Source organism: Papio anubis, chromosome 10 (assembly GCF_008728515.1).
Source record: "Papio anubis isolate 15944 chromosome 10, Panubis1.0, whole genome shotgun sequence".
Classification (NCBI taxonomy): domain Eukaryota; kingdom Metazoa; phylum Chordata; class Mammalia; order Primates; family Cercopithecidae; genus Papio; species Papio anubis.
The window spans coordinates 111,086,024-111,100,478 of NC_044985.1; the positions used below are offsets into that span (position 1 = coordinate 111,086,024).

At 40.5% G+C, this 14,455-nt stretch overlaps 1 protein-coding gene across 6 annotated transcripts in view; it reads left to right on the forward strand.

Moving 5' to 3' along the window:
- COL4A3 (collagen type IV alpha 3 chain) overlaps positions 1–14,203 on the forward strand; it is a 147,392-nt gene extending 133,189 nt beyond the window's left edge. For 2 of the 6 annotated variants that reach the window (XM_003908024.5, XM_031651899.1), the window contains 9 exons: positions 3,751–3,823; positions 4,654–4,725; positions 4,814–4,939; positions 5,773–5,871; positions 8,566–8,775; positions 10,080–10,257; positions 10,385–10,499; positions 11,944–12,116; positions 12,973–14,203. In XM_003908024.5, coding sequence (XP_003908073.3) covers positions 3,751–3,823; positions 4,654–4,725; positions 4,814–4,939; positions 5,773–5,871; positions 8,566–8,775; positions 10,080–10,257; positions 10,385–10,499; positions 11,944–12,116; positions 12,973–13,057 — 1,131 coding nt within the window. In that variant the 3' untranslated portion in view covers positions 13,058–14,203. Of the gene's footprint in view, positions 1–3,750; positions 3,824–4,653; positions 4,726–4,813; positions 5,206–5,772; positions 5,873–6,660; positions 6,752–8,565; positions 8,776–10,079; positions 10,258–10,384; positions 10,500–11,943; positions 12,117–12,972 lie in introns of those variants that run through there. The other 4 variants (XM_031651897.1, XM_031651898.1, XR_004176727.1 and 1 more) reach the window with 4 other exon arrangements.
- The last annotated feature ends 252 nt before the right edge of the window (positions 14,204–14,455 follow it).

The following is a 14,455-nucleotide window of genomic DNA, read 5'->3' on the forward strand; positions in this document are numbered from 1 at the left end:
TTCTCATGCTGCTAACAAAGACATACCCAAGACTTGGTAATTTTTAAAGAAAAGAGGTTTAATTGACTCACAATTCTGCGTGGCTGGGGAGATCTCAAGAAACTTACAATCATGGCGGAAGGCACCTCTTCACACCACAACAGGAGACAGAATGAGTGCCAAGTGAAGGGGGTAGCCCCTTATAAAACCATCAGATCTAATGAGAACTCACTCACTATCATGAGAATGGCATGGGGGAACCACCCCCATGATTCAATTACCTCCCACTGGATCCTTCCCAGGACATGCGGGGATTATAGGAACTACAATTCAAGATGAGATTTGGGTGGGGACACAGTCAAACCATATCATTAACACTGACTTATTGTTAATGTTAATGTTAATGTAAAATTTACAATTTTTGATGCATCTGTGCAGCATGCCTAAGGGAACACAGTCCAAAAGTTTATGAAAATCAAAAAATCTTCAGAGTTGGAATGATTTGGCCTCTAAGAGGCCTCCAAAACTTTGGTCTGTATGGGACTCACCTCTACAGCATTCCAGACCCTTGCTTATTTAGACCCTGAACAAGTCCAGTGACGGAATCTTCAAAAAGCAGCTGGGAGTTCAGAATCGTTCTAAATGACGCTGTCACTTTTTCCTCTACTTATATGCTTCTGAAGTTTTCTGCTTTCCCCTGTAAATGTCTATTTATTTTCTGCCCCCCAAATGCCTGCTAATGTTTCTAGCTAACTGCCATTTCTTTCCAATTATTTTATTCCTGGATAAATACTTGGTTCTTTCAAATTCAGTTTAACCATTTATCAGCTTTGCCTCTATACTGAATACACCCTAGTTTCTCATTATTGCCCTAAAAAATATAGCCTCTGGAGTGAATGCCCTCCAGAAGTTAGAAGTCAATACCCCAGGGAGTGGCAAAAGGACAGACGAGTCTACTGTCTGGAACGTCATCATTTTAGGAATCAGACCTAAAATTCCACTTGGGCCACTGGGCTGACCTGCTTGTCTCCACATTGCGCTCGTAATCAACTAAAGGCCATGGGCCTTTTCCTCATGAACTGCTACTAGGTTTTCTCCATTATTTCTTGCCTAGCTTGTTGTTATTGATGCTTATTTGGGACTTAAGTGTAGAACTTTTACATTTATCAATCTTAGACATTGTCTTATTCATTTAGGCCTGTGCGCCCAGCCTGCGATCTCTCAATTCATATTCTCTCTCTCAACACCACAGCCATCATCCCTAGCTTTCTCTTAGCAGCATATTAGACGAGCTGATCCCTCTGTCTACATCAAATCCTTGGAGACAGATGTTGAATAGATGAATGTGACTCAGGGATCATACCTGAGTGTCTACTCTGTACCAATGGACAGAAAAACAAAAAGCTACAGTCCTTTGCCCTAGAGCAGCCCACAATAAAGTGAGGGTGATAGGCACAGAGACAGGCCATTTTCCCACCGTGTGGTAGGAAGAATGCAGGAGCCTATGGGGACACAGAGGAAGGGTATTTAATCCAGACTGTAGAGGGAAGACGCTCAGGAAAGATCCCTCCCCGAGGAGACTGATGCCTAGTCTGAGTCTTGACAGATGCATAGGAGTTATCCAAGAAAATAAGAAAAGCAGGGGTATGGGTGGGGTGGAGGAAGGGAGCTTTCTGAGCAAAATGACAATGGGTGTGTGTGAGTGACAAACATGCAACTGTATTACTGGAGCTGAGGTGGGAATGAGGACACCTTGAGAGGAGTCTGGAGGGCTAAGCAGGAGTCAGGTAATGGAGGTCTGGTTTTCTAGACTAAGAAGAGGGAGGACATCACTTGCTGATCCAAGAAACACTTACAAAGCAGCTCTTTGTGCCCAGAGTTCTCTCTCTACAAGCTGGAATTAATCCCTTAATGAACTGCCTTTTGATGTGGTCATTCACCAAGCTTTAAATCTATCCTTGTTCCTCTATGCAGCAGCCATTTTGGCCACAAAAACATGGTAGAGAGAGCTACCATGGCACATGGCACAGCTCTCTCTACCATGTAAATTGTCAATGTACAGAACATCTACGGTATAACTCATTTTGTCCTCTACTAACCTCATCAGTGATGCATAATGAGGTACTTTTCCATAAGCTCATTGTTAGGAATCACTCTTAAGCTGTCTTGGTATTTGATTTCCAGAATCTACTTTTAAATGTTCTTTTTTTTTTTTTTTTTTTTTTGAAAAATGACATATTTGCCCATCTTCAGTCTGTAGGTGTCTCTCATGTTCTCCATGATTCTTTGAAAGTTACCAATTTGATCCACAGTTACATCTAAAGACCTTCCAAGGACACTGGGATGTATAAAGCTTGGTTTGGAAACATGATCTTACTTAACTCCTCTGGTGATTTCATGGTCATTCATAGGCTTCTATACTTACAGTTGAAAGATAATTATTGATGGATGTCTCAACTGGCTTGGGGCCTTTAACAGCTCCCTCCTGCTGCCAGGGATAACCCTGGCAACATGCTCTTTTTCATAGTTAGCTTAGCCTCAAGAGGAACAGGCAGAAATGAGAAGCCAGCAAGTCCTTGACCAGATGGTTCTGTTTTCTCTCTCTTCTTTCTTTAACAACACTTTATCCAAGCAATCAGATGGTTCCTTCTTTGGTCTTCTTGCTCCAAAGATAGCTGGTTCAAGGCCAGTTTTATTCTTGGCATTTTCACGACCTTCAAAGCCCATTTTTCTCAGGTAATAGCATTATCTCAATTCATATGGACAGTATGAAAGTAGATTTAGCATACATTTTGACAAACAGCTCTCTTCAGAAGCCCTGCTCCCTCCTCCCTCCTTCTATGGCTTTGCTTGAGCATCTCCTGGCTATAAGACCAGTTCATGTGAGCCTCACAAGAAGAGAGCACCTCCTTCCCGCTTAGATTATTGCATCCTTGTCAAATATGCCTGTCAAATACTCTCTCTTGACAACCCCTGTACACTCCCATCCCCGGACATTACTTCTCCTATCATCATGGTCAAGAGTAATTTATGGCTCTGCTAGCTTAGTTAGAATGATGCTTGGGTGCTGTAACTCAACAATGGTTTTGTTGTCTTTGCAACAATTATAAATACAGATGATTATAATTTTCATTCTGGGCCAGGCATGGTAGCTCACTACTATAATCCCAGCACTTTGGGAAGCTGAGGTGGGCAGATCATTTGAGGTCAGGCGTTCGAGACCAGCTTGGCCAACATGGTGAAACCCTGTTTCTACTCAAAATACAAAAATTAGCCAGGTGTAGTGGTGCATGCCTGTAATCCCAGCTACTCAGGAGGCTGAGGCATGAGAATTACTTGAATGTAGGAGGCAGAGGTTGCAGCAAGCCAAGATCATGCCACTGCACTCCAGTCTGGATGACAAAACGAGACTCTGTCTCAAAAAAATAAAAAAAAAAAAAGAACTCATGCTGGCAGTGCTGGGCTACTCCATTTAGGACACAGAATATCTGGTTGAATCCAATACTGAAACAACATACGCCAACATTAGAAGGTATGTTTGCTCTTGGGCTTAAGGGATGCTTTTATTTTACTTTTAAAATGATAGTCCTAAGGAAAGGTTCTAAGCGGCCAAAGGAGTTATAGCCTTGATTGAAAAAATGATGTCTGCTAACTTTGGCTTATTCTCATCCAACATGATATTATACCCTATTTGCATTTTTTAAAAACTGCTGTGAACTTAGTAATTTTAAAAGATTTGTGTTGGTTCTGCTCCCTTGTTTTGAAATATAGGGAGCACCAGGTACTCCAGGTCTTCCAGGACCCAGAGGTGATCCTGGATTCCAGGGGTTTCCGGGCGTGAAAGGTACTGTTTTTGTGCATTGCTCTTTATATGCAAATACAATAACCTCAATTTATATTTTAGGGCACACAAGTGTTTGTTGAAGTACAGACAGCTGGGGTTAGTACAAATAGGACCTCGCTATGAATGACGTAGGAAGGCTCCACTATACTATTTCAAGATTCTTTAAAATAGAGTATTTCTCCAAATGAATGGCTCTCAGTAACCTTCTTTTATTTGTGTCAAAGACTGTGCTTGCAAGAGAAATCTTACCACTTTATTAGTTCATGCTGGCAGTACCGGGCTACCCCATTTAAGACACAGAATATCCAGTTGAATCCAATACTAAAACAACAATATTGCACAAAGCAAATATTCTCTATGTGCTCAAGAGAACTCCTGATGTAACTAACTCTAGGCTATGAGTAAAGCTAGAGTAATAAGCTGAGAAAGTAGATAACTATGACAACCAAGCAATATAATTCACCAGATGGTAAAACAGGTTTTAATGTGACTTTGTATCATACCTTAAGTATGAAATTGGTTTCTAAACTCAATAATTGGACTCTTAAGGACCCTTCCCCTTCAATGTTAAAATACAAGTTCTTAATGCCTGCTTCTGGAATATATTTCTTTACAGACTCATTAAGCATGAACTACTGGGTCCCAGCAACATGCCAAAACCTACATGAACAAAAATGAAATTGTAGCCCTTGTGACAGAACCCACAGGACAGAGCCTCCAGGCACACTTCTAGTATTTGTCCTTAGAGTCAATCATCAACCTGAAGAACTAGGAGACCCATTGATCTAAGTGGAATCACATTGTGTTTTTGTTTGTTTGTTTGTTTTTAGGAGAAAAGGGTAATCCTGGATTTCTAGGATCCATTGGACCTCCAGGACCAATTGGGCCAATGGGACCACCTGGTAAATAAATTTCCTTACTATTGATCTCAATGAAGAAAGGTAACGCATCCGTGAAGCCATCATCTTCTTCTTATGTTTATGTCAACAGGTATACGTGGAGACCCTGGCACACTTAAGATTATCTCCCTTCCAGGAAGCCCAGGGCCACCTGGCACACCTGGAGAACCAGGGATGCAGGGAGAACCTGGGCCACCAGGGCCACCTGGAAACCTAGGTGTGAGACTGGCAGCATTGACTTGGATCAGTAGGAAGTGGTTGAACCAAAATACCTGTAAACTGCTTTGGAAACAGCTGATACAACTTCACAGAAAATGTTGAACATGATAGTGGTTTTCACAGTCTTAGGATTGAGCTCATTTTACCCTTGACCAGCAAATAAAAGACCCTGGAATCTATTGAAAGCTGTTGTACATAGTATAACTTGAACAAATACACTTTAGGGCAGCATGTTTTTGTTTTTTATTTTTTATTAAGGTAAAGGTATGTCTATCTCCTCTGACAACTGTCAGTCTTGGGGATCTATTTCTAAATGATTGTCTGAATATACCTGAGTTCTGTGAATTTATACTTTTCTAACACTTTCTACAGCAAAGTATTAGAAAAAAATGATTTAGGAATCTTTTCAAAATACTGGTGTTTGGAAATTGAACTAACCCCTCTACATAAGCAGAGCGTATTGTAATAGGCTTCTGAATGGAATGATTACGCCTTAAGTGTGTCTGAATCACCTGGGAGATAAAGATAGTACTTATTAGATCAATTCAGGGACATAGTGAATTCTGGAAGAACATAAATCAAAATTTTAGCACAATTTTAAACTGCTGCATTAAGTATCCTCATAGTTCATTTTCGAGAGCCTTGTTTTCTGGGAAGTGGGGCTAACAAGTTAGGTGACTAATCATCCTAGCTTGCCCAGGACCGAGGACCTTCCCAGGATGCAGGACTTTCATTCCTGAAACTGAGAAAGTCCTGGGTTAACGGGATGGTTGGTCACCTTATCTTTCATCCTATACGATAAAATGCAATGTAATGTTGGTTTTTGCCTAGGACCCTGTGGGCCAAGAGGTAAGCCAGGCAAGGATGGAAAACCAGGAACTCCTGGACCAGCTGGAGAAAAAGGCAACAAAGGTTCTAAAGGAGAGCCAGGTAAGCACCCAGCTTGTTTCCTCACTGAAGAAGTGTTATTTAGACATAAAGAGGTCTTGTTTGAGTGGGTGACTATATGAGTTATCTAGGCCTTTGAGTTTATGTTATTCAGATCAGACCAAAGGCCAAGGATCAAATGTTAATTTGGAAGATGAGAATCAAGAATTATTGGAACACACTATTTTTCCGACCTCTTAGCTGGTCAGATGGGCTCCAAACTGATGCACAGTTTAGCCTGAGGACAAATAGAACTAATTTAAGTCCTATGGGTGTTCTTCTTTCAAAAAGGCCAATACCTGTTTTTAATAACTTATAGGAGTAATTAGTTAATAATTATTATCTATAGGAGTGGTACATAAGTACGTAGCTAGAAAAATATTACCTTGGTATGCGTAGAAGAGCAACTTAGTATCCTTTTTTAAGAAAGCCATCTTTTAAAAATGCCATTCTTCATGGTGGCGGGTGCCTGTAATCCCAGCTACTTGGGAGGCTGAGGCAGGAGAATCACTTGAACCTGGGAGGTGGAGGTTGCAGTGAGCCAAGATCACACCACTGCAGTCCAACCTGGGTGACAGAGTGAGAGAGACTCCGTCTCAAAAAAAAAAGCCATTCTTGAATAGAATTCAACAATTCATGTGTGTCATGAAAAGGGGCCTCTTACATATAGTGTTTTATGCTGAACATATGCTGTATGTGTCAGTTTGACACCTGGATCAACATCTACCTTCTGCAAACGTTTCAAAGCACTCTTCTGGAAACTACCTTGATGTTCAAATCTTCTATTTTTAGGATTGCTGACTTTGTTAAAGCAAGAAAAATTCTAAATGTGATTTCTGAATTTACTGACATATATGATGCTCAGATCTACTATATTAAAATGGTAAAGACTGTAGACTTAAATTTTTAAAAATTCAAATATGATGTTAATATTATAATACTAATTGCATAACTACATATGATTTAGTATTGCCATGGGTGCACAGTGGAGTACTATTAATCATTCAACTTTCCTTAATGTGTAGTTTTTGAAGTGATAAAACACTCTTATTAATAATTCTATTAATTTAAAAATTTTAATGACCAAGGCTTCAATGCCCTAAGAATGGGGCAACAGCAAGAGCAAGGGCACTGCAATACAAATTTTGTTGAGAATTAATTAGCAAGTAGACAGTTCAATGCTATCTCCATAGCATTGAACTGAATGCTATCTCCATAGCATTGGAGGATGACAAAGGGATCTAAGAATGACAAAGGGATCTAAGAGTCAAACTGCACTGGCATAAACTGACAGCCCTGGCCCCCTTCTTGGAGATACGGAAATGCCTTGGATATCACACATCTGTATAAAAGCTCACTTCCAGTTCCTGCCCTGCTCAGCTAATCACTTTCCAATTCCTGTGTAGAGATCAGGAGGCATCTTTTGTTTGGGGTCAATTATACCCCCTCTGAATGAGGGCAGGGGTTAGGAAAACAGAAAAATGTGTCTCCCCAATATATTAAAACCATGGCAACCTGGATTTTTCAAGTAAGACATCAGACTGGAGAATTTGGATGTGGCCTATTTTTAATTTCAAAAAACCACTCAAGGTCCCTGGAGGAGACAAGAGTGGGCAGAATTCAGAGAAAATTGAAAAAATATATAATATTGGGGCTTTTACAAATTTCTGTGGGAAGTCCTGACTTCTGAGTCAGGACTAAACTGTGACAATGCCTGACTCCCAGGGGCATGGATGTTTGTGGACAACAAAACTAATTCCTGTGATGATGTAGGCCCAAAGTCTAACCGTCTCTGTTTTCTCTGTGCTTCCTTAGGACCCTAAAGAACCATGGCCCAAGTCTGGTTGGGGAGGGAGTCAGGGTACAGTGGCTGCACAAATGGATGGGGGTGCGGAGGTGGAAACCAATGCCAATACCATAAATAATAGCTGTTCAATGAAAGAAAGGAGAAGGAAGTTCAAGAGGAATGGAAGAGAGGACAGCTCACGGGTCCTTATCTAGAACATGACAAGTGTGGATTAGCCTTGTCCAACTCCGTATTCCAAAGTATAGAAAGTCTTTCTCCACAGGGAGAAAAATGTACAGAAACCATTTACTTTGTTTTTAACTCATATAAATAAAATAAATTAACCCTTATTACAGTGTAAAAAAAACAAAAAAAAGCCTTCTCTTCTTACTTTCCTAACAAATTGATCAAAACTTTCTTGAAGTTTGAACCTTTAAAAAGAGCTTTCAGTGTTTTCTGCAATTGTTTATTGTAGACAATGTTGCAATAATTTGTGAATTTATCAAAACCATAAGTAATTTATTATGATCTACTTGAATAGACTTTAAGTTGTAGATATTGGATTTTTCCCCCACCACATTGTAGGAGGATTCATTCATGTATTCATAAAAAACATACATAAGACCTTACCAGATGCAGGCAGGCCACTGTGCCAGGCCTCACAGAGGAATTCAAAGATAAAGACCTGATCTCAAAAAACTCATCAGATTTTCACACAAAGATTGATAAGAAGAGGCACTGTGTGATAAACTGTTTAACATTTAATAATACTGTTTGGCCATTTTTATAAGCCACACTTCTCCAGGATTTCTTTCAATATATGGGACTCAACATATATTTAAATTAGTACTTTGAAAAAACGAGTTTAAGATTTTGTGTGTGTTGCAACATTTAGAATGTGTTTTTTGAAGGACCACCTGGATCAGATGGATTGCCAGGTTTGAAAGGAAAACGTGGAGACAGTGGATCACCTGCAACCTGGACAACAAGAGGCTTTGTCTTCACCCGACACAGTCAAACCACAGCAATCCCTTCATGTCCAGAGGGGACCGCGCCACTCTACAGTGGGTTTTCTTTTCTCTTTGTACAAGGGAATGAACAAGCCCACGGACAAGACCTCGGTAATGTCCCAGTCCCATCTGCCAGTTGTGTTGTTCCACATGCAGATTGTAAATCTTTATAGCCTAGGATGCTTCCCTCTGAAGTTAAGTGTAAACAACCTTGAGTATCTTCTGGCACTTTTTAAGAGAGCAAATAAAACAACACTGACCTAATTTTCATTCTGGAATGTAAAATGCTGGAAGGAGCCTAGCTCAGGAATGCCAGCCTAGCTCCTCCCATTCAGTGCAAACAATTTGCCCCTAAAACCCCCTAAACCACCTGTCTGCATTTATCTTTTTGGTGTTTTTTCTTTTTCTTTTTCTTTCTTTTTTTTTTTTTTTAGACAGGGTCTCACTTTTATCACCCAGGCTGGAGTGCAGTGGTGCAACACGGCTCCCTGCAGCCTCAACATCCCAGGCACAAGCAATTCTCCCACCTCAGACTCCTGAATGGCTGGGACTACAGGCATATGCCACTATATCCAGCTAATTTTTTTGATTTTCAGTAGAGACGAGGTCTGGCTATGTTTTCAAGGTTTGTCTTAAACTCTTGAGCTCAAGTAATCCTCCCTCCTCAGCCTCCCAAAGTGCTGGGATTACAGGTGTGAGCCACCATGCCCAGCCCACCCGTTTGCTTTTTAATCTCACAAATAATAGCTTTTCTAAACCTTTATCTGGTTATTAGCTATTACGTACATATGAATAAGTGGGAATACTTTGAAGCAAAAACACTATCCCAGCTGACCTATGCTAGCCCCCATGTTCTAGATCGATTAGAAAGAGCCACAGGGGGGCGGGCGCGGTGGCTCAAGCCTGTAATCCCAGCACTTTGGGAGGCCGAGACCGGCAGATCACGAGGTCAGGGGTTCGAGACCATCCTGGTTCAGTAGAAACCCTGTCTCTACTAAAAAATTACAAAAAATCTAGCCGGGTGAGGTGGCGGGCGCCTGTAGTCCCAGCTACTCAGGAGGCTGAGGCAGGAGAATGGCGTAAACCCGGGAGGCGGAGCTTGCAGTGAGCTGAGATCCGGCCACTGCACTCCAGCCTGGGCGACAGAGAGAGACTCCGTCTCAAAAAAAGAAAAAAAAAAAAAAAAAGAAAGAGCCACAGGAAGTATTAAAGGTGGCAGAAAGAAGATTTGTTTGCCTATTGGATCTTTGATTTCTATCAGTATGAAAACTTCTCAATACTACACTTTGCAGATAACTCTTGTGTTGTCTTTGTCCAGCTTTTGCTACAGGTTACGTTTTAATTAGCTTCTCTCTAGCGATGCCGAAAATAACTTTAACTTACTGAAAGTGATACTCAGTCTGATGTTTCATTAGGAACTCTGGGCAGCTGCCTGCAGCGATTTACCACAATGCCATTCTTATTCTGCAATGTCAATGATGTATGTAATTTCGCATCTCGAAATGATTATTCATACTGGCTGTCAACACCAGCTCTGATGCCAATGAACATGGCTCCCATTACTGGCAGGGCCCTTGAGCCTTATATAAGCAGGTAAAAATCCAATCCCCTAGTTTTACAATGGGACCAAGTGAATCACTTCCCTTGTAATGGAATGTAAGGCAGCACATCACAGTGCAGAAAGTGGCAATGCTGCCATAGTCTTTGTTTCATGTTACAGATGCACTGTTTGTGAAGCTCCTGCGATCGCCATAGCCGTTCACAGCCAAACCACTGACATTCCTCCATGTCCTCACGGCTGGGTTTCTCTCTGGAAAGGATTTTCATTCATCATGGTGAGGAGAAAAGGAACAGGAGTTTTATAGTAAAGTACCCGTAGAATGTTACATTATGCTGGGTAAAATGTGGTTCCCAGGGTCAATGCTGCCTGATGTCAGTTGGTGCAACATGCCATAGACATTTCCTTGAAAATCTATAAATACACTTTTTTTTCTTTACTTCTGGTAAATAATGGAGTATTAAAAAAAAGACTTCTCAGAAGGAGATTACCTACAAATTCTCTTATGAAATTTAGGTGAATAGTAGCTGCCATTGATTGATAATGGAATCCCTCTTTTTTTATTATTTTTATCTTTTGAGACAGAGTCTCACTCTGTCACCCAGGCTGGAGTGCAGTGGAGTGATTTTGGCTCACTGCAACCTCTGCCTCCCAGGTTCAAGTGATTCTCCTGCCTCGGCCTGCTGAGTAGCTGAGATTAGAGGTGTGTGCCACCACGCCCAGCTAATTTTTGTATTTTGGGTTGTTTGTTTTGTTTTTTTAGTAGAGACAGGGTTTCACCATATTGCCCAGGCTGGTCTCAAACTCCTGACCTCCAGTGATCTACCCAACTCAGCCTCCCAAAGTGCTGGGATTACAGGCATGAGTCACTGCACTCAGCCTGGAATGCCTATTTTTTATAAGATAACTGCTTTATATACATTCTCTGTAATTTTTATGAAAACTCTTGATAGGTAATTTCTATCATCTACAGTTTTACAAACAAGAATGAAGTACTTTCCCAAGGTCTTACAACTATTTAGTGGAAAAGCTAGGATCTGTACCCAGGTCTGTCTGCTCCAAAATCTGTGCCCCTTTCATATTCATACAGAGATAAAAGCAAAGAAAGACAGTCTTTTAAAGAAAAAACTGTCAGATGTAAATGCTAGTGAAGAAGTCTATGGAATGGCCATGTGTGACTGTGAAGACTGTCATAGCTGCACACAGGTGGTTCTTTCTTTTTTCTTTTTCTTGAGACAGAATCTCCCTCTGTCGCCCAGGCTGGAGTGCAGTGGCGCAATCTTGGCTCACTGCAATCTCCACCTCCTGGCTCAATGCAATCTCTGCCTCCAGGGTTCAAGCAATTCTCTTGCCTCAGCCTCCTGAGTAGCTTGGACTACAGGCACACGCCACCATGCCAGCTAATTTTTGTATTTTTAGTACAGACATAGTTTCACTATGTTAGCCAGGCTGGCCTCAAACTCCTGACCTGAAGTGATCTGCCTGCCTAGGCCTCCCAAAGAGTGAGCTGGGATTACAGGCGTGAGAGCTGGGATTCCAGGCATGAGTCACTGCGCCTGGCCACATAGGTGGTTATTTCTAATCTGTAGCATCACTGATGATCATTCCTTCCCCTTCTTTACTCACAGTTGCCCATTCATTCAAAAAAAAAAAAAGTAGAGAATTGAACATTTGAACCCCAGTGGACAGAGTGTTTACTCAGATTTTTTAAATTGTGGTAGTTCACAAGTGCAGGTTCTGAGGGCACCGGGCAAGCACTGGCCTCCCCCGGCTCCTGCCTGGAAGAATTCCGAGCCAGCCCGTTTCTAGAATGTCATGGAAGAGGAACGTGCAACTACTATTCAAATTCCTACAGTTTCTGGCTGGCTTCATTAAACCCAGAAAGAATGTTCAGGTAACTATTCACCATCAAGCTGAATCTGATGACTCAATTGCAGAACTGTTGAAAGTTGCCTGTGTTCTCGGGTCAAGGAGTGGCCATGATTTTGTACTACTGTGCCAATAAAGACAAAATCAGTGTTTTGTCATTACTAAACACATTTAACATTTGTATATAAATTTAGAGTAAATTACTTGGTGCAATCACACTAAATGATCTCTCATCTGAATTTACTGTATTGAAAGACTTGCGAATAATGTGGATTATTTAAAGGGTGAGAGTAGTTTTTATTACATAAAAGATGATCTGTAAGTTTTCATCAAGGCTTATGTTTCTTTAATGCTGCTGAAATATGACTAAAATTATAAAATGCCACCATATATGCCTTTTCAGAAATATACTTCTTCCATAAAGATAAATAGTCCTATAATAAATTTCTTTCTTTCTTTTTTTTTTCTTTTTTTTTGAGACAGTCTTGCTCTGTTGCCCAGGCTGGAGTGCAGTGGCACAATCTGACGATCTGGGCTCACTGGAACCTCCACTTTCCAGGTTTAAGTGATTCTCCTGCCTCAGCCTCCTGAGTAGCTGGGATTATAGAAGGCGTATGCCATGACACCTGTCTAATTTTTGTGTTTTTGGTAGAGATGGGGTTTCACCATGTTAGCCAGGCTGGTCTCAAACTCCTGACCTCAAGTGAACCTCCCACCTCAGCCTCCCAAAGTGCTAGGATTACAGGCATGAGCCACCACGCCCGGCCCTGTAATAAATTTCAAAATAGTGACAATATTCATTAATAAAACTCAAACTCAGCAAAAATTCCCTTTTATGCATAAATCAATGAGGGGTTTTTTTTGGTTTGTTTTTATTTCAGAAAGCCTATTCCATCAACTGTGAAAGCTGGAGAATTAGAAAAAATAATAAGTCGCTGTCAGGTGTGCATGAAGAAAAGACACTAAAGCTAAAAAAGACAGCAGAACTGCTATTTTTCATCCTAAGGAACAAAGTAATGACAGAGCATGCTTTTATTTAGGTATTTTTCTTTAACCAAACAATATTGCTCCATGGTGACTCAGTACAAAGTTTCAATTTGTTTCCCCACAGAACAAAGCAGTTCTTTCAAGTCAGTTCTGTGATCTGGGTCTCCAATCTGTGCTGTTTCAAAGTTCCCTGTGGCAAAGCAGCAACTATTCACAAAATAACACCAAAAGTCTATTCCACTTACATCCAAGGCACTGTCACTATGGTGATTGTATGAAGTTTGAATGCTACAAGTTATGAAATATTTGGCCCACTGGATTCCCACATTTGTCCTCCTCCTGTCTTTAAGACTCAGGGAGGCTAAATCAGCATTTGATTGCCCCACCACCCCTTCATGAAACTTCAGACCCTGGGTAGGGGAAGAGAATGGGGCATGTGGTATCCTGGAGCATTGTGTATAGAACTGGACTTTCAGACCTGCTGAGGACCGTAAGGCCTGATGGAACACAGAACTGAACTGAGGTTCATGGATTTTCTAGGAATCTTTCAAACATGCCCACTGCTAAGGGCAAAAGGGGGATTCCCTGATGGAACCATAATACTGTTGGAAATACTGTATGGTTTTGTTTTGTTGGTTTTTAAAGATTTTTTTGTTTATTAAATTCGTTTCACTGTAGCTCTAAAATCTGCTTGTATTCAAAGCATATACAGTTTTCCCCCTTAGTGAATTAGTTTTAAAAGGATATTGTTATATACATACTATGAAATATATATAACTTTAACTTCTCTTTTACCAGCATACCCACACAAATAACAAGAATACTACTTATGAAATGTGTACTTTATCCTCATCCCATAAATGTTGGTGCATATCTTATGTAAAGGAGCAGTTCAATAATCCACGAATGAACTTAAGGCATTTGTTGGTTTATCAGACTCAGAATCTATTTTTTCATTGCTCTGAATATGTCATCACTCTAGGTTTTACAGATTTATTCCTTTGTTACTTCTCTAATTCTTCCTTTGTTTAAAAAAAAAAAAAAGCAACACTTTCTATGTCATATATTCTTACAAACCATATTGAAAGAGTCCATTGTTTAAAAATCTTAATGTATCAAACTGTATAATTTGGCTGCTGTATGTCTTAAAACCCACTTTTCAAGGTGTTGATACATTCCCAAGGTTACTTAATTCAACTTAACAATCATGTTATTCAGCACCAAGCATGTCCCAGACACTACTAACCTACAGAGATGCTAAGAGAAAAAAGAGACTTGTTTCTTATCTAATATCCCAGAAAAAGTAACTCATTGCTCTGTTAAGAATCTCACATATACAAGTAGCTTCCCTCCCTTCTTGTTTTTTCTTCCTTTTTA